Raw genomic sequence first — 27,583 nt, 5'->3', positions numbered from 1 at the left:
TCAAAAGCGACGCGGGAAAGATGGGTATACTTTTACATGGTGTACTAATTTTACACTTTGTAAAAGGTGCCCTATCTTTGCGACGGCAAACTAACACTTGCGGCGACGTAACGACGGGAAAAAGTTTTGTGGATCGCCCTAACTGCTAATTTGCATAACCGACGCTGGTTTACGACGCAAACTCCCCCCAGCGGCGGCCGCGGTACTGCATCCTAAGATCCGACAGTGTAAAACTATTACACCTGTCGGATCTTAGGGATATCTATGCGTAACTGATTCTATGAATCAGTCGCATAGATAGAAACAGGGATACGACGGCGTATCAGCAGATACGCAGTCGTATCAACTTTTGTGAATCTGGCCCTTGCTCTTAACCACTTAAGACCCGGACCAAAATGCAACTAAATGCGATTCGGCACTGCGCCGCTTTAACTGACAATTGCGCGGTCGTGTGACGTGGCTCCCAAACAAAATTGGCGTCCTTTTTCCCCACAAATAGAGCTTTCTTTTGGTGGTATTTGATCACCTCTGCGGTTTTTATTTTTTGCGCTATAAACAAAAATAGAGCGACAATTTTGAAAAAAATGCAATATTTTTTACTTGTTGCTAAAATAAATATCCCCCCAAAAATCTATAAAAAAACGTTTTTTTTCCTCAGTTTAGGCGGATACGTATTCTTCTACCTATTTTTGGTAAAAAGTGTTTATCGATTGGTTTGCGCAAAATTTATAGCGTTTACAAAATAAGGGATAGTTTTATTGAATTTTTATTATTTTTTTTTTTTTTACTACTAATGGCGGCGATCAGCAATTTTTTTCGTGACTGCGACATTATGGCGGACACTTCAGACAATTTTGACACATTTTTCACAGCAAAAAATGCATTTAAAATGCATGGTTTACTGTGAAAATGACAGTTGAAGTTTGGGAGTTAACCACAGGGGGCGCTGATGGGGTTATGTGTGACCTCATCTGTGTTTCTAACTGTAGGGGGGTGTGGCGTCATCGATTGTGATTCCCTATATAAGGGAACACACGATCGATGACGGCGCCACAGTGAAGAACGGGGAAGCTGTGTTTACACACCGCTCTCCCCGTTCTTCAGCTCCGGGGAGCGATTCAGTGTCACTTACAACTCCATCTCCTCCTCTTTGTGTTGGGGTACCCCAAGGCTCCGCCCTTGTCCCCCTCCTATTCTCTCTCTATACCTCTTCCTTGGGCTTTGATAACCTCCCACAGCTTCCAATGCCACCTCTATGCTGGATCTATCTCTCCACTCAACTCACCCCCTCGATCTCCTCAGGGATCTCAAACTTACTGAATGACATATCGGTATGGATGTCACACCACTTTCTCAAACTCTATCTTTCTAAAACTGAGCTTGTTATATTTCCTCCTTCATGGTAAGCCCCCCCTAAGACCCTAGCGTTTTAGTTTTTTTTTTGCAGTGCCTCAGTGTGAAAGGGTAAGGCGTTTTTACAGCGCTTTCAATTCATTTCAATGGAGAGGGGCGTTTTTGGAGCGTTTTTTTTCAGCGCCCAAAAGCTGCTCCAAAGATGCTGCTTTCAGGACTCAGTGTGAAAGGGTTCATTGAGATGCATGGAGAGCGTTTTATGAGTGTTTTAATAGCGCCATTTTAACCACTTGCTTACTGGGCACATAAACCCCCTTCGTTCCCAGGCGAAATTTCAGCTTACGGCACTGCGTCGCTTTAACTGACATTTGCGCGGTCGTGCGATGTGGCTCCCAAACAAAATTGGTGTCCTTTTTTCCCCACAAATTGAGCTTTATTTTGGTGGTATTTGATCACCTCAGCGGTTTTTATTTTTTTGCGCTATAAACAAAAATAGAGCGACAATTTTGTAAAAAATGCAATATTTTTTACGTGTTGCTATAATAAATATCTCCCAAAAATCTATAAAAAAACGATTTTTCTCCTCAGTTTAGGCCGATATGTATTCTTCTACCTATTTTTGGTAAAAAAATATCGCAATAAGCGTTTATCGATTAATTTGCTCAAAATTCATACCGTTTACAAAATAGGGGATAGTTTTATTGCATTATTATTATTTTTTTTTTTACTACTAATGGCGGCGATCAACGATTTTTTTCGTGACTGCAACATTATGGCGGACACTTCGGACAATTTTGACACATTTTTGGGACCATTGTCATTTTCACAGCAAAAAATGCATTTAAACACCACTTTCTCAAACTCTATCTTTCTAAAACTGAGCTTGTTATATTTCCTCCTCCCCCCCCATGACTTTACCATTAAGATCAACAGCGCAACCATTGGTCCCTTCACCTATGCCAGGGTGCTGGGTGTAATCTTTGACTCTGACTTCTCCTTCAGCCCCCACATCCAATCACTGGCAAATCTTGCCGCCTTAATCTCCGCAACATCTCCAGAATTCAACCCTTCCTGACTATAATGACACCACAAAGCAACTTATTTACTCCTTTATTATTTCCCGCCTTGTTTACTGCAACCCTTTCCTTAATGGCCTACCCTTACGCAGGCAACCCCCCCTTCAGTCTATTATGAATGCTGCTGCTAGACTAATACACCTCACTAAGACCCCTTTCACACTGGGGCGTTATTCGAGCTTTTTCAGGCGCTTTGGCGTAAAAAAAAAGCCCGTAAAGCGCCTGAAAGAAGCCTCATCTGCAATCCCAATGTGAAAGACCGAGTGCTTTCAGAGCCCTTTCACACTGCCAGCGCCCGAAAAATGCTGGTAAACCCCCGCTAAGAACCTAGCGTTTTAGTTTTTTTTTTGGAGTGCCTCAGTGTGAAAAGGCAAGGTGTTTTTACAACGCTTTCAATTCATTTCAATGGAGAGGGACGTTTTTGGAGCGTTTTTTTTTTTCAGCGCCCAAAAGCTGCTCCAAAGATGCTGCTTTCAGGACTCCGTGTGAAAGGGTCCATTGAGATGCATGGAGAGCGTTTTATGAGCGTTTTAATAGCGCTATTTTTAACGCTTCAGTGTGAAAGGGGTCTTACCGAGCCGTGACTGCTGCTCCTCTCTTTCAATCCCTTCACTGGCTTCCCCTACCCCACCGTATAAAATTATAAATAATAACCACAACATACAAGTTGTCCCCTCTGCTCCTCCCAAGACCTCCTGCTCTCTAGCTCCCTTGTTACATCCTCCCATGCTCGCCTTCAGCACTTCTCCAGAGCCTCTCCCATCCTCTGGAACTCCCTGCCCCGGTATGTCCGATCAGCCTCTAACCTGTCTATCTCACACCCACCTAAGAACTGTACCCGAGGCACCCCATCAAATCATCCCCTGCAGCTATTACATGGTACCACCACCCCCTCCCTTTAGAATGTAAGCTCTATGAGCAAGGTCCTTCTGTCATTTCTGTATTAAACTGTACTGTAATTGTGCTGTACACCCCTCTACATTGTAACGCGCTGCATAAACTGTTAGTGCTATATTAACAAAATCTCAATAAGCATTCTTATCGGGATGTCTCTTCTGCTCTAAAAGCATCCGATTCTGATCACACCAAGATCGGTGTGTACACTGTGACAGATGTTTTTGTGCACTTGTACACTTTACCAGATGTTGATCGTCCACCGGTGGACACCGACAGATTTTGATGTTGCAATTGGAATACTATTGCAGATGTTTTTGTACACTGGTACAGATGTTGATGTGACACTGGTACACTGACAGATGTCGATGGGACACTGGTACACTGACAGATGTCGATGGGACACTGGTACACTGACAGATGTCGATGGGACACTGGTACACTGTGACAGATGTCGATGGGACACTGGTACACTGACAGATGTTTTTGTGCACTTGTATACTATGACAGATGTTGAGGGTCCATCAGGGACACTGGCAGATGTTGCAATAGGACACTGACAAATGTTGATTTTGCAATGGAACACTGTGACAGATATTGATGTGACACTGGTACACTGTGACAGATATTGATGTGACACTGGTACACTGTGACAGATATTGATGTGACACTGATACACTATGAAAAATGTTGATATGAGACTAGTACACTGTGACAAATGTTGATGGGACACTAGTACACTGTGACAAATGTTGATGGGACACTAGTACACTGTGACAAATGTTGATGGGACACTAGTACACTGTGACAAATGTTGATGGGACACTAGTACACTGTGACAAATGTTGATGGGACACTAGTACACTGTGACAAATGTTGATGGGACACTAGTACACTGTGACAGATATTGATGTGACACTGGTACACTATGAAAAATGTTGATATGAGACTAGTACACTATGAAAAATGTTGATGGGACACTAGTACACTGTGACAGATGTTTTGTCCACCAGTGCGAACGTTGAAAAGCCACTTGGACAGGAATAGATGGTACTGTGTGTGGGATGGCTGCACTGACTGATCTGTGTGTAGCTGAACAGTAAAATCATCAGCTACATACAGATCTGACAAGCTGCAGCATTCCCCTCTACCCCCTCATAGAATTGCACAGCATGAGGCACAGCTTCTGACAGGACATACAGGCACATCCAATCAGAATGGCAAAGCTCCCACCTGGCTGTTTATTTACAGTGGCCAGGTGGCAAGCTGTTAAAGACATTATCTACATAGAGTTTGCATGCTCTTCCTATGCTTGCTTGGGTTTCCTCAAGGTACTCTGGTTTCCTCCCACAATCCAAAGATATGCTGGTAGGTTAATTGGCTCCTGTTTAAATTGTCCCTATTGTGTGTTTATGTAAGATAATTGTTAGCGCTATTTAAATGCAAATTTTTTCACTCTATAAGATGCATCCCCCCCCCCCAAAAGGGGGAAAATGCGTCTTATGGAGTGAATACTGACCAACCCCTAGCCCCCCCATGTTACAATACCGTCCCAGAAGCGACAATCTTCCGTTGGGCATGCCACAGACAGAAGACAGAGCAGCCCGAACGGCCGACGGACTACGGCCAGGGTGACCACTTGGGCTTCTAGTTGAGTGACAGGCGGGTGAATACAGCAATGTCAATCTGTGCTTGGTGGAGGTGGCACAGGTAAGGCTGCATTTCATGGGCACTGGTCAGGCTGCATTTCATTGGCACTTGGTCAGGCTGCATTTCATTGGCACAGGTCAGGCTGCATTTCATTGGCACTTGGTCAGGCTGCATTTCATTGGCACTTGGTCAGGCTGCATTTCATTGGCACAGGTCAGGCTGCATTTCATTGGCACTGGTCAGGCTGCATTTCATTGGCGCTGGTCAGGCTGCATTTCATTGGCACAGGTCAGGCTGCATTTCATTGGCACAGGTCAGGCTCCATTTCATTGGCACAGGTCAGGCTCCATTTCATTGGCACAGGTCAGGCTCCATTTCATTGGCACAGGTCAGGCTCCATTTCATTGGCACAGGTCAGGCTCCATTTCATTGGCACAGGCCAGGCTGCATTTCATTGGCACAGGCTAGGCTGCATTTCATTGGCACAGGCCAGGCTGCATTTCATTGGCACAGGCCAGGCTGCATTTCATTGGCGCTGGTAAATATTTTAGTACACCATTTGGTTTAGAATATTTTTTTCTTCTTTTCCTCCTCTAAAACCTAGGTGCGTCTTATGGAGCGCAAAATAAGGTAAATAAAATCAAAAGCCAAAACTATTCTGAAATTAGACTTACAAATGTTCAAAACCCCTGACAGATTTGTGCCATCTGTGTTCTATTTGAGAGATTTCCATTTATTAATATTTTATTATTATTATACAGGATTTATATAGCGCCAACAGTTTAAGTAGTGCTTTACAACATAAGGGCAGACAATACAGTTATAATAGTAGGAATCCGAGAGCCCTGCTCATTAGAGCTTACAATCTAAGAGTGGACGGTCCAGAGATATAATAGGCATACCTCCCAACTTTCTGAGATGGGAATGAGGGACACCTATCAGCAAAAGTATGCAGGCAAAGGACACACCCCTTGCCACGCCCCCTTAAAGGAGAATTGTCCAAAAAAATAAGATTGGTTAAACCCACAAGTGCTTTTTTTTACCACTACTATTTCTTTATATTGGCTTTTGGAATTTACAAATGCAGCAATTTAGAAATCAGATGAAAGTTTAGTGCTGGGAAACACTTTTTGATAGATAAAAAGTGCATTTTATATATATATCTATATATCTATATAGATCAGAACAAAATGAGGGACAAATGAGGAGAATGAGGGACAGAGGGACATTGCTCCAAATCAGGGACAGTCCCTCGAAATCAGGGACAGTTGGGAGATATGAATAGGTAATAACTGTGGGGGATGGGCTGATGGAGAAAATAAAATACAGTTGTTAGGTGGGGGCAGGCTAGGCCTCTCTGAAAAGCTCTGGATGCTAGAGAGCAGGAGGCCTTGGGGGGGGGGGGGGGCAGTGAGAACGATTAGGTTGGTACTTTGAGACAAGGTTAGTGATGTAGCTGGGGCAGAGTCTGGCACCAGCATTCATGATGGTCTGAGGGGGGATAGCCTATGTAAAGGTAAGCCAATGAGGGGGGAGTTGCAGTAGTCAAGGCGAGAGATGACCATGGAGTAAACTAATAGCTTTGTGGTGTCATTGGTTAGGAAGGCGTGTATCTTGGAGATGTTGCGTAGGTTGAGGCGGCAAGCTGTGGACAGTAAATAGATGTGGGGCCAAAAGCATAGTTCAGAGACCAGGATTACACCAAGAACCTTGGCATGCGGGGACGGGTTGATAGTTGAGCCATCAATCTGGACAGAGAAGTCAGGGGAAGGGGCACATAGGGGATGAAAGGTTATGAAAGTGCTCCAAAGTGAGACAGACAGTTGTCACCTAAACAAGCATACTCATTTAATCGGTTAACGACCGCCGCATGTACATATACGTCCACAGAATGGCTCGTACAGGCAGATGAGCGTACATGTACGTCCCCTCCTTGCCGCGGGTCAGGGGTCCGATCGGGGACCCCCCCCCCCCCCCCGGTAGATGCGGCGGGCGCTAACCCGCGGGGAGCGATCCGGGACGAGGGCGCGGCTATTCGTTTATAGCCGCTCCGTCGCGATCGCTCCCCGGAGCTGAAGAACGGGGAGAGCCGTATGTAAACACGGCTTCCCCGTGCTTCACTGTGGCGGCTGCATCGATCGAGTGATCCCTTTTATAGGGAGACTTGATCGATGACGTCAGTCCTACAGCCACACCCCCCTACAGTTGTAAACACACACTAGGTGAACCCTAACTCCTACAGCGCCCCCTGTGGTTAACTCCCAAACTGCAACTGTCATTTTCACAATAAACAATGCAATTTAAATGCATTTTTTGCTGTGAAAAGGACAATGGTCCCAAAAATGTGTCAAAATTGTCCGAAGTGTCCGCCATAATGTCGCAGTCACGAAAAAAATCGCTTATTAGTAGTAAAAAAAAAAAAAAAAAATTGCTTATTGCGATTTTTTTTACCAAAAATAGGTAGAAGAATACGTATCGGCCTAAACTGAGGAAAAAAAAATGTTATATATGTTTTTTGGGGATATTTATTATAGCAAAATGTAAAAAATATTGCATTTTTTTCAAAATTGTTGCTCTATTTTTGTTTATAGCGCAAAAAGTAAAAACCGCAGAGGTGATCAAATACCACCAAAAGAAAGCTCTATTTGTGGGGAAAAAAGGACGCCAATTTTGTTTGGGAGCCACGTCGCACGACCGCGCAATTGTCTGTTAAAGCGACGCAGTGCCGAATCGTAAAACCTGGCCTGGGCATTTAGCTGCAAAATGGTCCGGGGCTTAAGTGGTTAATGATATCCCCTCAATTCATGTTCTGTTAACAGCTCAAATATTTGATTACATGGTTGCCCTTACCCACTACATGCTTTACCAGAGAACTGGCAAATCCTGGACCTTCCCCACAGACTGCATTCGTATTTAAGCAATGCAGCTTGGTCCTGAACCTGCCACGACTGGACAATAATATAGTAGCATCAGCATTTTCCCTCTTTGCTTTCCCTTCCTATGCTATATGGCCAAAACAATGAGTACAAACACCCATACTGTACCTAACACGGGGGCTCAGATACCAGTTCATAATGCCATGAGGTATGTGTAGGAGGGCATCTTCCTGTGGCATGGAAGGACCACAGTAACCAAGAGGTAACAGAAAATGTTGACAGGCATTGGGGGGCTGGGTCTACAGCAGTTGGGGGATCTAAAAGCCAGCATGCCCATGCTTTGTCAATTTTTTTAAACCATGCGTTTCCAAAAAAAAACAGAGGTGGGTGAAACTTTTTTTCCAGAGCATGGAGATCGACTTTCTAGAATGGAATAGTAATAGGCCCTGGAGTGTCTGTACATTGTTTGGCGACAGAGTGTATGTTTCCACATGCTCTGTTCAAAGCTGAAGCCGGATTGACTCAAGGTGCTATGGTTAACACTTTGCATCCGGGCCAATTCTGGCACTTCGCTCCTACATGTAAAATTATAATTTTTTTGCTAGAAAATTACATAGAACCCCTAAACATTATATATGTTTTTTTTAACAGAGACCCTAGAGAATACAATGGCGGTCATTTTGACTTTTTATCTTGCAGAGTATTTGCCCAGCAATTTTTCTAACACATTTTTTATGGAAAAAAAACAGTTTCATGCTTTAAAAAAAAACAAAAAACATTAACATTAGCCCAATTTTTTTTGAATAATGTGAAAGATGATGTTATGCTGAGTAAATAGATACCCAACATGTCACCCTTCAAATTTGCACACACTTGGAATGGCGCCAAACTTGGGTACTTAAAAATCCTCATGGGTGACGCTTTCATTGTTTTTACTGGTTACATGTTTTGAGCTACAGAGGAGGTCTAGGGCTAGAATTATTGCTCTCGCTCCAACGCTAACGGCGATACCTCACATGTGTGGTCTTTTCATATGAGGGCGGGACGTGCTTATACGTTCGATCCTGAGTGCGAGCACATCCCTTGTAATAGGAATAAGCATGACAGGTCCTCTTTACAGTGAATATGGGGTCAATAAGACCCCACATCTCACCTCTAGGCTGGGAAGCCTAAAATCGAAAACAAAAAAAAAAACGATCTCAGCTTTCCATCCGAGGCGGTGCCGTTTTTTGAATGCAGAGGCGGGCGTGCCATCATAAAATCGCGCCCGGCCTCCGAACGATCATAGAGATCCCGGCGTCCATCTGGTCTGCCGGAAATCTCTATGGTAAGCATCCAGGGCCGGCGGATCCGTTCTCTGACTCCCCGATTGCAGCGGTAAGTCGGTAGAAGCACCGAAGGGTGGCGGGAGGGGGAGGACGTCCCCTCGCGCCGCCTCATAAGAATGATCAAGTGGCAGAACAGCTTCTATGATCATTCTTATGGTGCACAGAGTCGCTGGCTCTAAAAGACAATATCTGAATGATGCCTGAAGCTGCAGGCATCATTCAGATATCCCAGCTTAAAGGAACACTAAAGATTTGTTTTTTATTAGATCAATTGATTGCTGTAAGCTAGAGCATTTAAATATCACTTACCTCGTTTTTCCTTTTGACCTCCAAAATACAGTAATCCAGGTTTGAAAATGCCATTTCCTGTCACTCCTCTTCTTGCTTTCCACCAGCATCTGAGCCGTTTTGCATGGTGGAAAGCAGAATGTTCTCACCCCCTCCCTATGACTACAGCCCTGCGTGAAGATGCTCTCTTATCCCTCACAGGCATGGAGGCTAAGCCTAATGGGAACTGTAGTTCCCATTAGGCCGTGATGTAGCAAGAATGAAGGCGCACCGCAAACCAGGAAGTCAGTGAGAATAACGATTCAGGAGTGCTGGAGGTGAATAAAACAGCTCGATTTCAACAGGTATCAAACTAGTTATAATGCAAAACGTTACTTTTTACTTTATCAGCTACTGTCAGACTTTAATTTAAGAGGAAAATATTTTTGTCTTTACAGCCCCTTTAAAGTTAATGACGTTTATATGAGTACCTTGGGCGTGAAGTGGTTAAAATGCTCCCTGTCAAAGCCTTTTCATGGTAAATGTGCACGTATGACGTGCCTTCTGAACAACCATTCTTCTGACCAGAAATGCAGAAATGTGTATACACATGCACAAAAACACAACTGACAAAATTCTCCACAGGCATTGTGTGAATACATAACCTGGACAAATACACAAATGTGTATTAATGATTCAAGACTCTTATAAGCAACAGGTACTCTTGATCCCGGCAATGCCCCACATTTGTATGAGAGGCTCCATCACTCCCCCCCACTCGTAGCGTAATTACTTCTCCCACAGAAAGCTGATCCCAGGTAGCGCTGTTCTTGTAACACTAAACACCGTCTCTTTCATGTGAATCCTACAGCTTCCTTCATACAGTATCATCTCCGCGATGCTTCACATAATCTGCCCATTGTGGTTAAAGAGAAGACTGTACCCGAGGCTCTGCCAAGCTGGCTGATATAATTGATTCCTGGCACTGTCCTTGTGTACTCCGATGTCAGAAGCTCAACCACCACTGTGTAATCCATGTGTAAACAGCAACATAAGATTCTATCGGGGGCTGGGGAAAGGCTTATTGTTTTACAATATTGTCTTATTAAATACAGAGCTTGTAGTATGAAAGAAAGGGAACATATTGTGTATTTATATTTTAGTTCTTAGTGCAACAAAAAACGCATATTGATACTTAATTAAATTGGATGTAAACTCGATTCATGAAATTTGAGCTGGGCACATATATCTGCAGTGTTTTGTTATCTCTCTTCAATGAGCTAAGTCCCGTAGCTCTCTCCTGAACCGTTCCTCTGTTATCAGCCTGATGACTCCTGACAACACTTTAGACAAAAACAGCCTGAATCTTCAGTCTGGGGAGGTTGCTAAAATAGATTAGCAGGGAGCAGGTCCCGTTACAAAACACCTCGGAGAGTCTCTGCCTATGATCAGAGGGGGTGTGTGCCTTTCCTCTAATCAGCAATGTTAGCTACCTTGGCTGTATGCCCAGACATCACACTATGTGTTAAAGCGGGAGTTCACCCATAAAACTATTTTTACCCTTAGATTGATGCTCATTTTGTCTAGGGGAATCGGCTAGTTGTTTTAAAATCCGAGCATTACTTACCGTTGTAGAGAGCGATCTTCTCCGTCGCTTCTGGGTATGGGTCTTCGGGAGCGGGCGTTCCTTCTTGATTGACAGTCTTCCGAGAGGCTTCCGACGGTCACATCCATCGCGTCACGAGTAGCCGAAAGAAGCCAAACGTCGGTGCGGCTCTATACTGCGCCTGCGCACCGACGTTCGGCTTCTTTCGGAAAATCGTGACGCGATGTATGCGACCGTCGGAAGCCTCTCGGAGCCCATACCCGGAAGCGGCGGAGAAGATGCATCTCGAAAACAGTAAGTACAGCTTTGATTAAAAAAAAACTAGCCGATTCCCCTAGACAAAATGAGCAGGAATCTAAGGGTAAAAAGTTGTATGTCCGGGTGAACCCCCGCTTTAAATAGGAAGAGAAAATTTCCTAACACGATCTGGACTTTCTAAACAGTATATAAATGTGAAAACAGCAGATATACATGTAAAACCTATGTAGGGGGATTTGGTTCATCCCTGTGTATCATCTGAGGCTGTTCACTGCACTGGGTGTATGGAGGGTTTACATCCACTTTAGGGAAACTTGAAATATTATAAACTGTACTTTGTAATTATCCTTGGAAACAATCTAATAAAAGGAAAAAAGGGAATGGCTGCACACCATGGTAGCAAAGAAGTCCTTTAATCTTGTTCCATAAGCAAAAGTTACACACCACAGGACAGTAGCAATGCATCGATGTGCATCGATGTAAGACACGTTTCACACGGTTGCATGTGCTTATTTCTTGGTAATGAATAAGCACATGCAACTGTGTGAAACGCGTCTACCTTGATGGACATTGATGCATTGCTACTGTCCAGCGGTGTGCAAAATTTGCTTATGGAACAAGATTAAAGGACTTCTTTTGCTACCCTGGTGTGCAGCTATTCCCTTTTTCCTTGTATCTTGTACAGCGGGCTAGCCGTGGTTTGCACCCTTCAGAGGAGCTCTCCATTTCACTCACCTGGATTCACTCCCCTGAGCAGTGTTTCTCTGTTACCTTCTATAACAATCTAATAAATTCAAGCACTGGCTGCTAACTTTTTGAATGCCTTTTTCTAAATGAAAACAGATTAGTGGCAGCGTGACCTAGAGAGGGAAGAAATGCATCTCTCCTCTGACTCGTTTCGCAATGTGTATTTTTTGAATAGCAAATCAAATTACAACCTGTTCATAGAATAGCACTTAATGTGCGGAGAACTGACTTCCTTGAGAGCGCCTTCTGCTGGCTGTAACTGGTAAATATGCCACACACCGATATATATATATATATATATATATATATATATATATATATACACACACACCATATAGTTCAAAGGGCGAGGTGCACTATGTTGAATAAAAAAAGTGCAAAGCAATCATGCCCTCCCACAGGTCATATACAGAAAAAAAACGAAGGGATTGCTGCACACAAAAATTTACATGATATATATACACTTTGTTCAGACTGAAACTGTTACCTTGAATACTTTGGATACCATGTAATTTTTACATTTTGATTAAAAATAATTAAAAAATATTTTTTTGTGCAGCAATCCCTGAGGAGTTTATATATATTGTAAGGGGTTAGCTCGGTAGCGGGGTGTGCGACTCCTTGGATGGGTTCACCACACACTGATTTTATACAGACTGGCAGTCGAAGACGGTTGAAAACAACGTTTTTGGTTTATTTTTCTATCTTGCTGGAAAACAAGTGCAAGCATCCAAACAGCATAAACAAAATCAAACATAAAATAAATCCTAGCCACTCTGGGCGTCTACCTTCCACACAGGAACCTATCTATGGAGTCTGACTCAGCCTAGCGCTGGGTAGACAGTGCTGGTCATACAGCACACAACAATAGTCTTTTGATTTTTATCACACAGAAAAATCAATCCTCTCCTCACCTCCTCACAAGACTTTCGGTACTGCTCTCCTTCCTCACAAAGCTTCAGGATGCAGCAAATTAGTGGTAATCATCTGGGCTACTTATAGAGGCCTTAATTGCCTCACTCTGAACAGCTGAAGTTTTTCAACGGCCCTTAGCCTTTCTCTGGCTACGTTTGTAGCCGACGCCCGATAATGATTGGTGTATTGTCCAAACAAGGCAGAAATGTATCTCCCGTCTGTGACAACACCCACAGATTTACCTGACTTCCTGTCACAATATATATATATATATATATATATATATATATCTATATATATATATATATACACACACACATATACACACACCGAACAGCCATAATGTTATAACCTATCAAGGCATGGACTCCACTAAACTCCATTTGGAGGCCAAATCAACACCTTGTTGTTGTGTTCCTCAAACCATTCTTGAATTCATCGGACCAGGCCACCTTCTTCCATTGCTCTGTGGTCCAGTTCTGATTGTCACATGCTCATTGTAGTTGCTTTTGTCTCGGAAAATGAGTCAGCATGGGCACCCGACTGGTCTGTAGCTAAGCAGTTCCACACACAACAAACTGCGATGCACTGTGAATGTTCTGTCACCTTTCGACTGGAATCATCATTAACTTTTTCAGCAATCTGAGCTCCAGTACCTCTTCTATTGGATCAGACTACACTGGGCAGCCTTTGCTCCTCATGTGGATTAGTAAGCCTTGGCCACCGATGACCCTGTCACTGGTTCACTCGTTTTTCTTCCTTGGACCACTTTAGGTACTGATCACCGCAGACTGGAATATCCCACAAGAGCTGCAGTTGCTCTGACCCAGTCATCCAGCCATTACATTTTGGCCCTTTTTAACCCCTTAAAGCGGAGTTCCACCCAAAAGTGGAACTACCGCTTAATCCACTCCTCGCCCCCTTACATGCCACATTTGGCATGTAATTTTTTTTGGGGGGGGGGGGGTGGGGGCTTCAGGAGGAGTGGGACTTCCTGTCCCACTTCCTCCTTCCGCCGAGAGGCTGCTAAGGCGAATAGTCTAATCGCATTTTGGCAGCCCCTCCCTGTAGGCGATCGCCTGCGACACTTGACAGGTCCCAGGCGATCGCCTGTCCAATCGGAAGCCGAAAGCTATCACGGCTGGGTGCCCACACTTAGAATGAAGACGCCGGCCGGAGAGGGGGGGGGAGCGGAGCCCCGGCCGGCGCGTCACTGGGAACGTGGAGCAGGTGAGTGTATGTTTATTAAAAGCCAGCAGCTACACTTTTTGTAGCTTCTGACTTTTAATAAACATTAAAAATTACTGGAACACCCCTTTAAACCTTTAAAGACCCCCTCATGTACATTTACTGCAGCAGAGCAGCCCTTAGGGGCAAAATTGAGTACCTGTACATGATTTTTTTTCTAAGGCTCCAGGGCACAGGCACGCACTGCCGGAGCTCTGCTCCCGCTGTTGGCCACTTGCAATCGCTCTGGTGAAAAGTTTGATCCAACTATGGATGTGATTATACAAATGATATATGAAATCATCATAAAAAGGCTTACCTCTCCATGTCTGATGGGCTTTAGATAGCCTCTGGTAACTCCCATACGGAACAACGTCTCTGTGGCCTGCACACAAATAAAAGACAAAGATTTCAGTATTCAATGGAACTCAATTGCAAAGGTTCTTGTAACAATTCAGCAAAGCCTTGGGCTACCTGCACCCCTCTAGCATCTGAAATATTACAAAAATCCCAGCAGGCACTTCAAGCAAATGACTGATAATTCAACAGATGCATGAACAGGAAGTGAGAAGATATCTTTTTAATGGGAGGGAAATACCCTCTTAGAGCTGTCATGGGAACATGTGTTCCCACTGGCAGATTTCCACCCTACTCCTGTTTTGGCAGCAAATCAAAATGAATTATCGTCGCTTTTATTCCCATGACATTGGTAATGATGCCAATTAGAGAGAGCAAATGTCCCTAATGGGGACAAAAAAAAACCTTACAATGGTTCTAACTGTGGACCACTCCATCCAAATCGCAAAAAAATATACCGTATTTATCAGTGTATACCGCGCACCCACGATTTTCAGGGCAAAATCGTGGGTGCGCGGTATACGCCGATACCCGCGCCGAGTTTGAATACTGCACCGACATATACCGAGCGCAGTACACTTGGGTATAATCGGGCAGTCTCGGCTCCTTCCGCGCTCATGTCCTGGACGTACAGGACGTCAGCGCGAGAGTTGCCGAGCCTGCCCGACAATACACAAGTGTACTGCGCTCTGTATATGTCGGCGCAGTATTCTAACTCGGCGTGGGGAGGACGCCGCAGAAGGACGCCGGACCCGACGAAGAGGACACCCAAAGCCGCAGACGGACACCGGACCCGACGAAGAGGACACCCGAAGCCACAGACGGACACCGGACACGACGAAGAGGACACCCGAAGCCGCAGAAGGACGTCGGACCCGACAAAGAGGACACCCCCGAAGCAGCAGACGGACGCCGGACCCGACGAGGCCGCCGATGGACGCCGCGCAAGACACCAAAACTGTAAGTACAAAAAAAACTTTTCCACAGGATTCGGGGCAACTTTAGGGGTGCGCGGTATACGTGGGAGCGCGTTATACCGCGATAAATACGGTATATGTTTTGGTTATATTATAAGTGCTTAGGTCTGGTTTAAAGCCAAAGTAAAGTTACAGACAGTGTATTAAAGGAGGAGTATGGGAAACTAAAACAAATCAAACATTTATACTCACCTATGTGGCTGCAGCATCAGGCCCCTGTGGCCTTTAAGCCTGAGAATGAAAGAGTTCAAAGACTGCTTCTCTTCAATGAGCAAGAGAGCCAGTGACTGTCAATCTCTGCCTCTCCATTGCTCACTAGAGCACCATACTGTGCAAGGGACGGGAGAGGCTGACTCAGGCTCTCAGAGGCTCAGTGAGAGGCTGAGCCAGCTGCTGTCCGGGAATCTGGGTGGATCCCGACATTAAAGTGATTGTAACTCCTCAAAGTCTTTCCCCCTAACGCATGGGGCCGAGTCCTGCTGTCTGTGTCAATAGAAGCAGCAGCAGAACTCGGAAGTGCGCCCGCACAGATCCGGCCAGGAACACAAGTCCATTTACATCCGACTGCCCATAGAGGAGAATAGAGGGTCTAATCAAGCATCCCGATCGGACCTCTCATGTGAAAGGGGCCTAACACAAGCTATATCAGACTTCTTCACCGACCACACTCAGGACATAATCACTTCCCTGAATAAATTGGAAGCTCTTGCACAGAACAGCCCCAATCCTCTACTTCTTACGTCCCCCACCGGTGCTCCTGGCTCCTCTCTCTTGACCATTGCACCCCCCAATAGCAAGCTGCTTGTTATAGGGGCACCGGTGCGTTGTGTTTGCTCCAAAGCCCTGCTCTAGATGTCCATAAAACACACAGAGCCAAGGCTCAGCCCAGCCCCCCTGCTCTCTCCTCATTGGCTCACTGGCTGTCATTGATAGCAGTGGGCGTCAATGGCTCCCACTCATGTCTCAGCCAATGAGGAAAAGGTTTTTTCCCAGACAGCCGAGGCTCTTGTGCACATGGCTGCATTGAGAGGGGGCCTAGGTGAGTATTGGGGGGTGTGTAATAAATATATTGCGCTAAACTAAAGTGAAAAAACTAAACTATAGGCAGCCAACACAACAAAAGGATAATCTTTCACGAGTATTGGGGGGGGGGGGCTGTGGGTGGAGCAGAACACAGAAGGTTTTTTACCTTCATGTATGGAATGCATGAAGGTAAAAAACCTTCAGCCTTTAAAACCACTTTAAATGCATTCTAAGGCCTCGTTTACACAGGTGTACTATAGCGCAGGGCTCGACAAATCCCGGTCGCCAGGGCGCCATGGCGACTAGAAAACGGGTCCTGGCGACTTGGCTTGGAAGGGGGGGCAAGGCGCCATCTGGTGGTGAGCCGTTGGTATTACAAGTTATTACCACCAGATGTGTAAGCTGGCGCCATCTGGTGGTGGCCGTTGGTATTACAAGTTAAGCATTACAAGTTAAACAGCAATTCTAATGTAATTTTTCACTATTTTCACTGCCATCTTCTTCCCTCTAATTAGAACCCCCAAACATTATATATATTTTTTATCCTAACACCCTAGAGAATAAAATGGCGATTGTTGCAATACTTTCTGTCACGTCGTATTTGCGCAGCGGTCTTACAAGCGCACTTTTTTGGGAAAAAATTTCACTTTTTTTAATTAAAAAATAAGACAACAGTAAAGTTATCCCCATTTTTTTTAATAGTATGAAAGATAATGTTACGCCGAGTAAATTGATACCCAACATGTCACGTTTCAAAATTGCGTCCGCTCGTGGAATGCCGACAAACTTTTACCCTTTAAAATCTCCATAGGTGTTGTTTAAAAAATTCTACAGGTTGCATGTTTTGAGTTACAGAGGAGGTCTAGGGCTAGAATTATTGCTCTCGCTCCACCAATCGCGGCGATATCTCACATGTGTGGTTTGAACACCGTTTACATATGCGGGCGCTGCTCACGTATGTGTTCGCTTCTGCGCGCAAGCTCGTCAGGACGGGGCGCGTTTTCTGGCTCCTAACTTTTTTAGCTGGCTCCCTGATTCCAAGCAAATTTGTCAACCCCTGCTATAGCGTACGCCCATGCAAGGTCCGTGTTTGCTTGCAGGTGTTCCGTGCATCTGCATGCAGGCAGTCCTATTCATGTTAATTGGGATGTAGTGGCTGCATGGATATGGCTGCTGCTCCCAATGTGACAGCCGTGCGGTTGAGGATGCATGGCGGTGAACGCAGACCGATGTCAAGTATGTTCGTGTGAACAAGGTTTACAAAGAGTTTATATCGCATATGAAGCACGGCTAAAAAAAAGATTGCTTCCACAGCTACACCCCTCATGGAAATACAGTCCTGTACTCTCAGTAACCAGCACTCAAAAACTGGTCCGATGTGCCACCTCTCCAGGGCCGATCCTAGGGTCACAGGCGCCTGGGTGCAGAAATATTTCTGGCGCCCCCGCATGGGCGTCGTCGTTTTACTAACTCCTCCCCTTTACAAATGTTTATATGGCAATGACTCAACCACAGAGATGCTCCCCCACAAAGTCTTCATTACCCTGGGATCCTTACATGATCTCTTAAAAATAAACAAAATACAGGAAGAGAAGCAGAGTACTTTATTGGGACCTGGAGGGGGGCCTCTCTGATGGACACAGAGGCCCAGATTCAGGTAGATCCGTGCAATATTTGCGTGGGCACAGGGCAACGAGTTTTGCTCTGCGCCCACGCAAATATTTTGAAATGCCCGCGATTCACGGAGCAGTAGCTCCGTAAATTGCGCGGGCGATATGCTAAACAGCCGGGCGTAAGGCTGCCTAATGTAAATGATCCCGCCGGGGGCGGGAATCATTTAAATTAGGCGCGCTCCCGCGCCGAGCGAACAGCGCATGCTCCGTCGGGAAACTTTCCCGACGTGCATTGCGGCAAATGACGTCGCAAGGACGTCATTTGCTTCTAAGTGAACGTGAATGGCGTCCAGCGCCATTCACGAATCACTTACGTAAACGACGTGAAATTTAAATTTCACGAGCGGGAAGCGCAGCTATACTTTAGCATAGGTTGCCCCTGCTATAGCAGGAGCAACCTTGCGCTAAAGTCGCTGTACGGAAACTCCGTACCTTGCGTGCGCAGGGCCCGCGCAACTTTTGTGAATCGGTGGTAGTATGCAATTTGCATACTATACGCCGATCACAATGGCCGCGCCCCCTAGCGGCCAACGCAAGAATGCAGCCTGGGATATGAAGGCATAAGGAGGCTTATGTCTGTCATATGCTAGGCTGCAGTCGGTGTAACGAGGTTCCTGAATCAGGAGCACTCGTTACACCGGAGCAAGTAAGCCCTTGCGCCGCGCAACCTATGGTTGCGCGGGCGCAAGTGCTTCTTGAATCTGGGCCAGAGAGGGCTTCTGTTAGAGAGTCTGTTAGATGTTCAGCGCCCCCACCTCTGCAGGCGCCTGGGTGCAATGCACCCTGCCTAGGATCAGCCCTGCACCTCTCTTCCTCTGCAATGCAAATATGTGCAAGGACACATAATGAGGGGTGTGGCCGTTACTCAGCTCTGCCAGCATAGAAAAACGCCAGAAAAAAAAAATATTTTGAAGTATTTCAAAGCAAAAATCATGGGGGGGTTAAGGGCTACTGAGAGATGTGTGACAGTTCAATTGGGCTTTAAAGCTCTGCAGATAAGAAGCACCTTCTATTGTGGCAAGCTCTTTGCAGTTGATAAAACGTCTCTAAAAGAAACAGAGAAGAATTCCCTTCTTTTGTCTTGCGGAAATGGCCTGGGTAAGCAGATAATTTGGCCGCAATTTATGTAGCTATTTGTCCCTGGGCATGTTTTACCAGTCGGTACGACAATGTTGCGGTTAAGTATTAAGCGCTATGTCTTCTTTCTTTAAGATGTGATTCTATTACATGGCTCCTGAAAACACAAGGGGGGGAATGTGAGAGCCTGCTGCAACCTTTCATGTAGATCAGAATGAACTCCTTTCATCAGCTCTTCCCACCAACATTTTAAGGATGTTTCAGTCAAATAGAGTACTCTGTCAATACGGCCGGCTTGCTTTGTGCCTATAGAAAACCACTGGGGTGTACAACCTTCCTTTCACCTTGACTACTAAGAGATCTTTTTTAATTCCCTCTCCAGCACCCCAGAAACCGCCAGATGTCAAATCCATTCATGATGGAGAGCAAATTTCCAGCGCTTGTAGGTTTGGCCTCTTGCGTTTCTTGTTAGGACCTCTTCTCTTCATGTGTGGAGTGCTGCTAAGAAGATTAAAACTACAAGCCTGGCTTTACAATGGTGAGGAGGGAGGACATGGCCTGAGCCGGCCACCTGCAGCTATTTGCTAATTGCCAATCTTAAGCTTCCAAGCCATCGCTTTTCTGGTATGCAAACAAAATAGACCTGGACCAGGCAGTGGAGTTTCCACCAATGGAACAATGGAAAGAGTTTGGGAATCAATAGAATTTTCTACACATAAACGCATAGGTTTAACCACTTCAGCCCTGGACTATTTTGCTGGTCGATGACAGGGCCACTTTTTGGCGTCGCTTTAACTGACAATTGCGCGATCATGCGACGTAACTCCCAAACAAAATTGGCGTCCTTTTTTCCCCACAAATAGAGCTTTCTTTTGGTGGTATTTGATCACCTCTGCGGTTTTTATTTTTTGCGCTATAAACAAAAATAGAGCGAAATTTTGAAAAAAAAAGATTATTTTTTACTTTTTGCTGTAATAAATATCCCCCAAAAATATATAAAAAAAATATTTTTTTCCTCAGATTAGGCTGATACGTATTCTTCTACATATTTTTCTAAAAAAAATAAAAAAATCGCAATAAGCGTATATTGATTGGTTTGCGCAAAAGTTATAGGGCCAGATTCACAGTCGAAATACGCCGGCGTATCTACTGATACGCCGGCGTATTTTCAAATTTCCCGCGTCGTATCTTTAGTTTGAATCCTCAAACCAAGATACGACGGCATTTGGGTAAGATCCGACAGGCGTACGGCTTCGTAGGCCTTCGGATCTTAGGATGCAATACTTCGGCGCACGCTGGGTGGAGTTCGCGTCGTTTTCTGCGTCGGGTATGCTAATTAGCTGTTTACGGCAATCCACGAAGCTACGCGCGCTCGTCGCATTCTCTTACGTCGGCTTTTTCCCGTCGTAAAGTTAGGATGCTATTTCAATGGCTTATATTTAGACTAGCCATGTTAAAGTATGGCCGTCGTTCACGCGACAAATTTTGATTTTTTTTTTTTTTGCGCAAGTTGTCCGGGAATAGGAAAGGACGTAACGCACGTCGCCGTTCAAAAAATGACGTCGGTGCGACGTCATTTCACGCAAAGCACAGCGGGAAATTACAAAACGGAGCATGCGGGAACGCGCCCAATTTAAATGATACACGCCCGATTTGAATTAGGGGGGCTTGCGCCGGACGGATTTACGCTACGCCGCCGCAAGTTTACAGGCAAGTGCTTTGTGAATCAAGCACTTGCGCTGAAAACTTGCGGCGGTGTAACGTAAATGTGATATGTTACGCCGCCGGAATTGTACATGAATCTGGCCCATAGCGTCTACAAAATAGTGAATAGTTTAATGTCATTTTTATCAATATATTTTTTTTTACTAGCAATGGCGGCGATCAGCGATTTTTATCGGTACTGCGACCTTATGGCGGACACTTTTGACACATTTTTGGGATCATTGGCATTTTTATAGCGATCACGATCAGTGCTATAAAAATGCATGGATTACTGTAAAAATTTCACTGGCAGGGAAGGGGTTAACACTAGGGGGCGAGGAAGGGGTAATTATGTTCCCTCATTGTGTTCTAACTGAAGGGGGGGAGGGGCTGACTAGGGGAAATGACAGATCGCTGTTCATACATTGTATGAACATGCGATCAGTCATTTCTCCCCCTGACAGGACCGGGAGCTGTGTGTTTACACACACAGCTCCCGGTTCTCGCTCTGTAACGAGCGATCGCGGGTGCCCAGCGGTGATCGCACCCGCCGGGCACGTGCGTCGGCACCAGGGGCAAGCGGGGGGCTGAAATGCAAAATCACGTAATATTACGTGATTTCGCGCAGCCGAGCCGACCTGTCGCCGTAAAACTGCGGCGGCTGGTCGGCAACTGGTTAAAGCGTATCGAAACGCAAGGAGAAAAAACTAATATATTGACATGTCCTTTAGATGTGGTGACTGCATTTGTTTACTTTTTTGTGTTTTATAGGCTTTTTTCTTTATTTTCCCCTGGCGATAATACAATTCCTGCCCTAGGGTGACGTCATTCCCTCGCTGTACTGTATCTATGAAGGAGTAGAATTGTCACCCTTGAACATGACCAGATAGGAGGGGTTCTGTAGTCCACAAAGAGGGCCGGGAACGTTTCTAACTAATAACAGTCGGAAGAGGTAGACAGAAAAGCAGGTTATAAGCTCACAAGATTTTTGAAAGCATCAATTTTTTAATATTTTTATTTTTTTTGTATTTAGTCCCTCTGTTCAACTGGAAACAGGTGTGTCCGGGCTTCCACCTCTCAGGTAATGATCATCCACTTCTAACAGGGCACTCGGCCTGAAAAGTTCTCTGCCACCTCCATATAGTTTTATTGTATTTTTTGCTAAACAAACTAAAAAAGACAGACATTTCTAAAAAAAAAAAAAAAAGTTTTCTTTGTTTCTGTTATAAAATGTTGTTTTCTCCTTCACCGACGGGCACCAATATGTAGAATTCATGGGTACTGACAGGCAGCAATAAAATATGCAGCACTGATGGGCACTGACAGCTGGCACTGATGGACACTAATGGAGGGCACTGATAAGGTACTGACAGGTGTTACTGACAGGCACCAATTGGCACTGATAGGCATTCCTGATGGGCACTGACTAACAGCTGATAGGAAAGGATTGGCATTGTTGTGGCACCTCTCATTGGGCAGTGCTGATAATCAATGTGCTGATTATCAGCACACCCCCCCCCCCCAATTGACAGGGAGAGCCGGCGATCACAGCTGATCACGTGATAAGGCGCCCATGTCAGAGGCTCCTTACCAATATCGGAGATGCGATAGTGTCATACAGCATCAACGGTCCCCGCATGCCCCATCAGGTTATCCTGCAGGAAGTTATATGATGCCCAGTAAGGATAACTGAACCACCGCCCAGCCGTCATTCTGAATATAGGCCGGGCGGGAAATGTTTAAAGGATGAGGTGGGGCTTAAAGAGATACTAAAGTCTCATTTTTTTCTGTTAAAAATAACAAAGATGTCATACTTGTCTGCTCTGTACAGTGGTTTTGCACAGAGCAACCCAGATCCTCCTCTTCTTGGGTCCCTCTAAAGTGCTCCTGGCCCTCCCTCTTGTTGAGTGCCCCCCACAGCAAGCATTTAAACAGGGACCTGTGGCCCAGCCCCGTCCACATTCTCTCCTCATTGGCTCACCTAATTTAATTGATAGCAGCAGGGGCCAATCTGTCTCAGCCAATGAGGAGGGGAGTCCTGGACAGCCAAATCTCTTGTGCAACATCGCTGATCTAAATGGACTTCAGGTAGGTATGGGGGGGGGGGGCTGCTGCACAAAGAAAGTGTTTTTTTATCTTAATGCATAGAATGTATTACGATTAGGGTTGTCCCGATACCGATACTAGTATTGGTATCGTGACCGAAACCAAGCATTTCCCCGAGTACTTGTACTTGGGGAAAATGCTCCGATACTTTACCAATACCTGACTCTCCTTCCATGCTCCTGTGTCCCCCCTCCGTGCCGCTGCCGTTCTTCTCTCCCCCTCCGTGCCGCTGCCGTCCTCTGTTCTCCCTCTCCGTGCCGCTGCCGTCCTCTGTTCTCCCTCTCCGTGCCGCTGCCGTCCTCTGTTCTCCCTCTCCGTGCCGCTGCCGTCCTCTGTTCTCCCTCTCCGTGCCGCTGCCGTCCTCTGTTCTCCCTCTCCGTGCCGCTGCCGTCCTCTGTTCTCCCTCTCCGTGCCGCTGCCGTCCTCTGTTCTCCCTCTCCGTGCCGCTGCCGTCCTCTGTTCTCCCTCTCCGTGCCGCTGCCGTCCTCTGTTCTCCCTCTCCGTGCCGCTGCCGTCCTCTGTTCTCCCTCTCCGTGCCGCTGCCGTCCTCTGTTCTCCCCCTCCGTGCCGCTGCCGTCCTCTGTTCTCCCCCTCCGTGCCGCTGCCGTCCTCTGTTCTCCCTCTCCGTGCCGCTGCCGTCCTCTGTTCTCCCTCTCCGTGCCGCTGCCGTCCTCTGTTCTCCCTCTCCGTGCCGCTGCCGTCCTCTGTTCTCCCTCTCCGTGCCGCTGCCGTCCTCTGTTCTCCCTCTCCGTGCCGCTGCCGTCCTCTGTTCTCCCTCTCCGTGCCGCTGCCGTCCTCTGTTCTCCCTCTCCGTGCCGCTGCCGTCCTCTGTTCTCCCTCTCCGTGCCGCTGCCGTCCTCTGTTCTCCCTCTCCGTGCCGCTGCCGTCCTCTGTTCTCCCTCTCCGTGCCGCTGCCGTCCTCTGTTCTCCCTCTCCGTGCCGCTGCCGTCCTCTGTTCTCCCTCTCCGTGCCGCTGCCGTCCTCTGTTCTCCCCCTCCGTGCCACTGCCGTCCTCTGTTCTCCCCCTCCGTGCCGCTGCCGTCCTCTGTTCTCCCTCTCCGTGCCGCTGCCGTCCTCTGTTCTCCCTCTCCGTGCCGCTGCCGTCCTCTGTTCTCCCTCTCCGTGCCGCTGCCGTCCTCTGTTCTCCCTCTCCGTGCCGCTGCCGTCCTCTGTTCTCCCTCTCCGTGCCGCTGCCGTCCTCTGTTCTCCCTCTCCGTGCCGCTGCCGTCCTCTGTTCTCCCCCTCCGTGCCACTGCCGTCCTCTGTTCTCCCCCTCCGTGCCGCTGCCGTCCTCTGTTCTCCCTCTCCGTGCTGCTGCCGTCCTCTGTTCTCCCCCTCCGTGCCGCTGCTGTCCTCTGTTTTGCTCTCCCCCTCCGTGATCTGTGTCCCCCCTCCGTGATTGGTGTCCCCCCTCCGCCCCCTCTGTCAGGATGGAGAGCGGCGGTAGGAGCCGCTAAACCCGGCTCCTACCTTTTCTGAATGAACAGAGTCAGTGATCACTGACTGAGCATTGTAAACTGTGTTTACGATGCTTCAGTTTATGAATAGATAGGAGCATCTGTCTCCTGTCCATTCATTTCCAGTGCAGCAGAGAAAGGGACTGGGGAATCTGTGTCCCTAGTCCCTTTCTCTGTCTCAAAGGTGAGATATCAGGGGTCTGTTATGACCCCTCATTTCTCACCAAAGCCATCCCAACAGGGCTAAAAAATGGCAATAAATAATAAAAAAAATTAATTGTAAAAAAAATAATACATTTTAAAAAAAAATTGTGAAATATTTAAATTGTAAAATAAAATAAAAATACTGACACATGACATTAAAAAAAAGTATCGGTATTCGGTATCGGCGAGTACTTGAAAAAAAGTATCGGTACTTGTACTCGGTCCTAAAAAAGTGGTATCGGGACAACCCTAGTTACGATAAAAGAAAACTTCTGCCTTTACAACCACTTAATGCCAAATGGGTTGGGGCTTAAAGTGGTTGTAAACCTCAGACATGGAATATGAACAAAGCATATCTCTCTTTAGTTAAAGTGAACAAGCTGAAGTTAGAAGCCGATTGGCTACCATGCACAGCTGCACAAGATTTAGCATTCTCCGGTTTTAGTAAATCTTACAATAGTGTACATATAAGGAAGCAGTTTCCATGGGAAAGAATCACACTATTGCAGTAAAGAAGAAAAAACAACAACTAGCTTTGATTATGGTTAAATACAGAAGTACCCTTAACCACTTAAGGACCGCCTCCTGCACATTTACGTTGGCAGAATGGCACATGCACGTACAGGTACGTTCTGTGCTAGTACCCTGCCGTGGGTCACGGGCGCGCGCCCGCAACCCGGTCCGAAACTCTGGGACCGCGGGACCCGATCGCCGCTGGAGTCCTGCAATCGGTCCCCGGAGCTGAAGAACGGGGAGAGCTGTGTGTAAACACAGCTTCCCCGTTCTTCACTGTGGCGCCGTTATCGATCGTGTGCTCCCTTTTATAGGGATACACAATCGATGACGTCACACCTACGGCCACACCCCCCTACAGTTAGAAACACATATTAGGTCATACATAACCCCTTCAGCACCCCCTTGTGGTTAACTCCCAAACTGCAATTGTCATTTTCACAGTAAACAATGCATTTTAAATGCATTTTTTGCTGTGAAAATGCCAATGGTCCCAAAAATGTGTCAAAATTGTCCGAAGTGTCCGCCATAATGTCGCAGTCACGAAAAAAATCGCTGATCGCCGCCATTGGTATTAAATTTTTTTTTTTATAAAAATGCATTAAAACTATCCCCTATTTTGTAAACGCTATAAATTTTGTGCAAACCAACCGATAAACGCTTATTGCGATTTTTTTACCAAAAATAGTAGAAGAATACGTATCGGCCTAAACTGAGTGAAATTATTTTTTTTAAATATATTTTTGGGGGATATTTATTATAGCAAAAAAGTAAAAAAATATTGCATTTTTTTCAAAATTGTCGCTCTATTTTTGAAAAACCGCAGAGGTGATCAAATACCACCAAAAAAAAGCTCCATTTGTGGGAAAAAAGGGAGGCCAATTTTGTTTGGGAGCCACATCGCACGACCGCGCGATTGTCTGTTTAAGCGACGTAGTGCCGAATTGCAAAACCTGGCCGGGTCCTTTAGCTGCCTAAAGGTCCGGGTCTTAAGTGGTTAACCTGCCCACATATTCGCCCAGTCTTAGCAAACGCCACCGCTGCCACACCACCATTCCTGGCCTGCTTCAGAGGTATTAGAGAAGATTTCCATCAGTGTATTCCACATTAAGGCAAATTAGTGAAACCAAATGTTCCCAGATACGGTCATCATTCACACATGCATATATGAAGCAGCGGAGTTCTGGAATCACTGAAGATTATATACAACACAGATGTCCCAACGAGCTACCGTTAGCTACGTTTTCAGTAAATAGAAGAAAACACATTTGGGAAACATTTTTTTTTAATTGCATTGTTCTCGGTCTCTGAAACGGATTTAACAGATTTATGACGTGCTACTTGGTCCACATTACACCACTCAGTAGCAAAAATTAAATACCAGTTTCCAGGGAGTGTCAGAGGAAAAATACAATTGAAGCAGCTAGGCATGTGCTGCTAATTATTGAGAATTTATTAAAATCTAAACAAACCCTTCTCAAAGTTCAGGACCCCTTGGCGACACATTCTTTATTGTATTCCATTACTCAGGTTGCTGATAAGCAGACACCTTTGTGAATTGCAATATAGTATTTCACACATACATCCATTTCAAATGAGACCAGCAAGAAATGGCTAGGAACATCCAAGAATACGTTTAATGTGCTAAAATTAGGGCTGTTACGGATTTTAAAAAAATGTAATCGATTAATCGACTAATTTCAATTAATTATAACGCACATACATTTTTTCGGATCACCACCATATATAGTCCCCACTGTAATATCCACAGACATCTCCCCACTGTAATATCAATAGACATCTCCCCACTGTAATATCCAAAATCATCTCCCCCACTGTAATATCCACAGACATCTCCCCACTGTAATATCCAAAATCATCTCCCCCACTGTAATATCCACAGACATCTCCCCCACTGTAATATCCACAGACATCTCCCCCACTGTAATATCCACAGACATCTCCCCCCACTGTAATATCCACAGACATCTCCCCCACTGTAATATCCACAGACATCTCCCCCACTGTAATATCCACATCTCCCCCACTGTAATATCCCAAATCATCTCCCCCACTGTAATATCCACAGACATCTCAGCTTGAAAAAGGTGCACGCTGTGACTCCCAGCTATTCACGGCGCACACACCGAAACGCGTTGCATCTTGGTCCTTTGAAGTGACGTCATCCCCCCCTCACGCCGTTGCGTCCCAGCGTGCGCTCCAGCCCTCCATCTGGTTACCGCACAGCTCACCCAGAAACCACCTGTGGTGAACCAGGCATTTGCTTCTCCATGC

General features: G+C 45.9%; 1 protein-coding gene across 1 annotated transcript in view; it reads right to left on the bottom strand.

The window, feature by feature from the left end:
- The window catches only part of TMEM135 (transmembrane protein 135), a 497,220-nt gene that overhangs the window by 232,583 nt on the left and 237,054 nt on the right, over positions 1-27,583 (bottom strand). The window contains exon 5 of the mRNA XM_040340102.1: positions 14,517-14,582. Coding sequence (XP_040196036.1) covers positions 14,517-14,582 — 66 coding nt within the window. The remainder of the gene's footprint in view (positions 1-14,516; positions 14,583-27,583) is intronic.

Source organism: Rana temporaria, chromosome 2 (genome assembly GCF_905171775.1).
Source record: "Rana temporaria chromosome 2, aRanTem1.1, whole genome shotgun sequence".
In the NCBI taxonomy this organism is placed as follows: Eukaryota; Metazoa; Chordata; class Amphibia; order Anura; family Ranidae; genus Rana; species Rana temporaria.
Note: the sequence above shows the minus strand (reverse complement) of the source record. Positions and strands in the feature narration are given on the sequence as shown.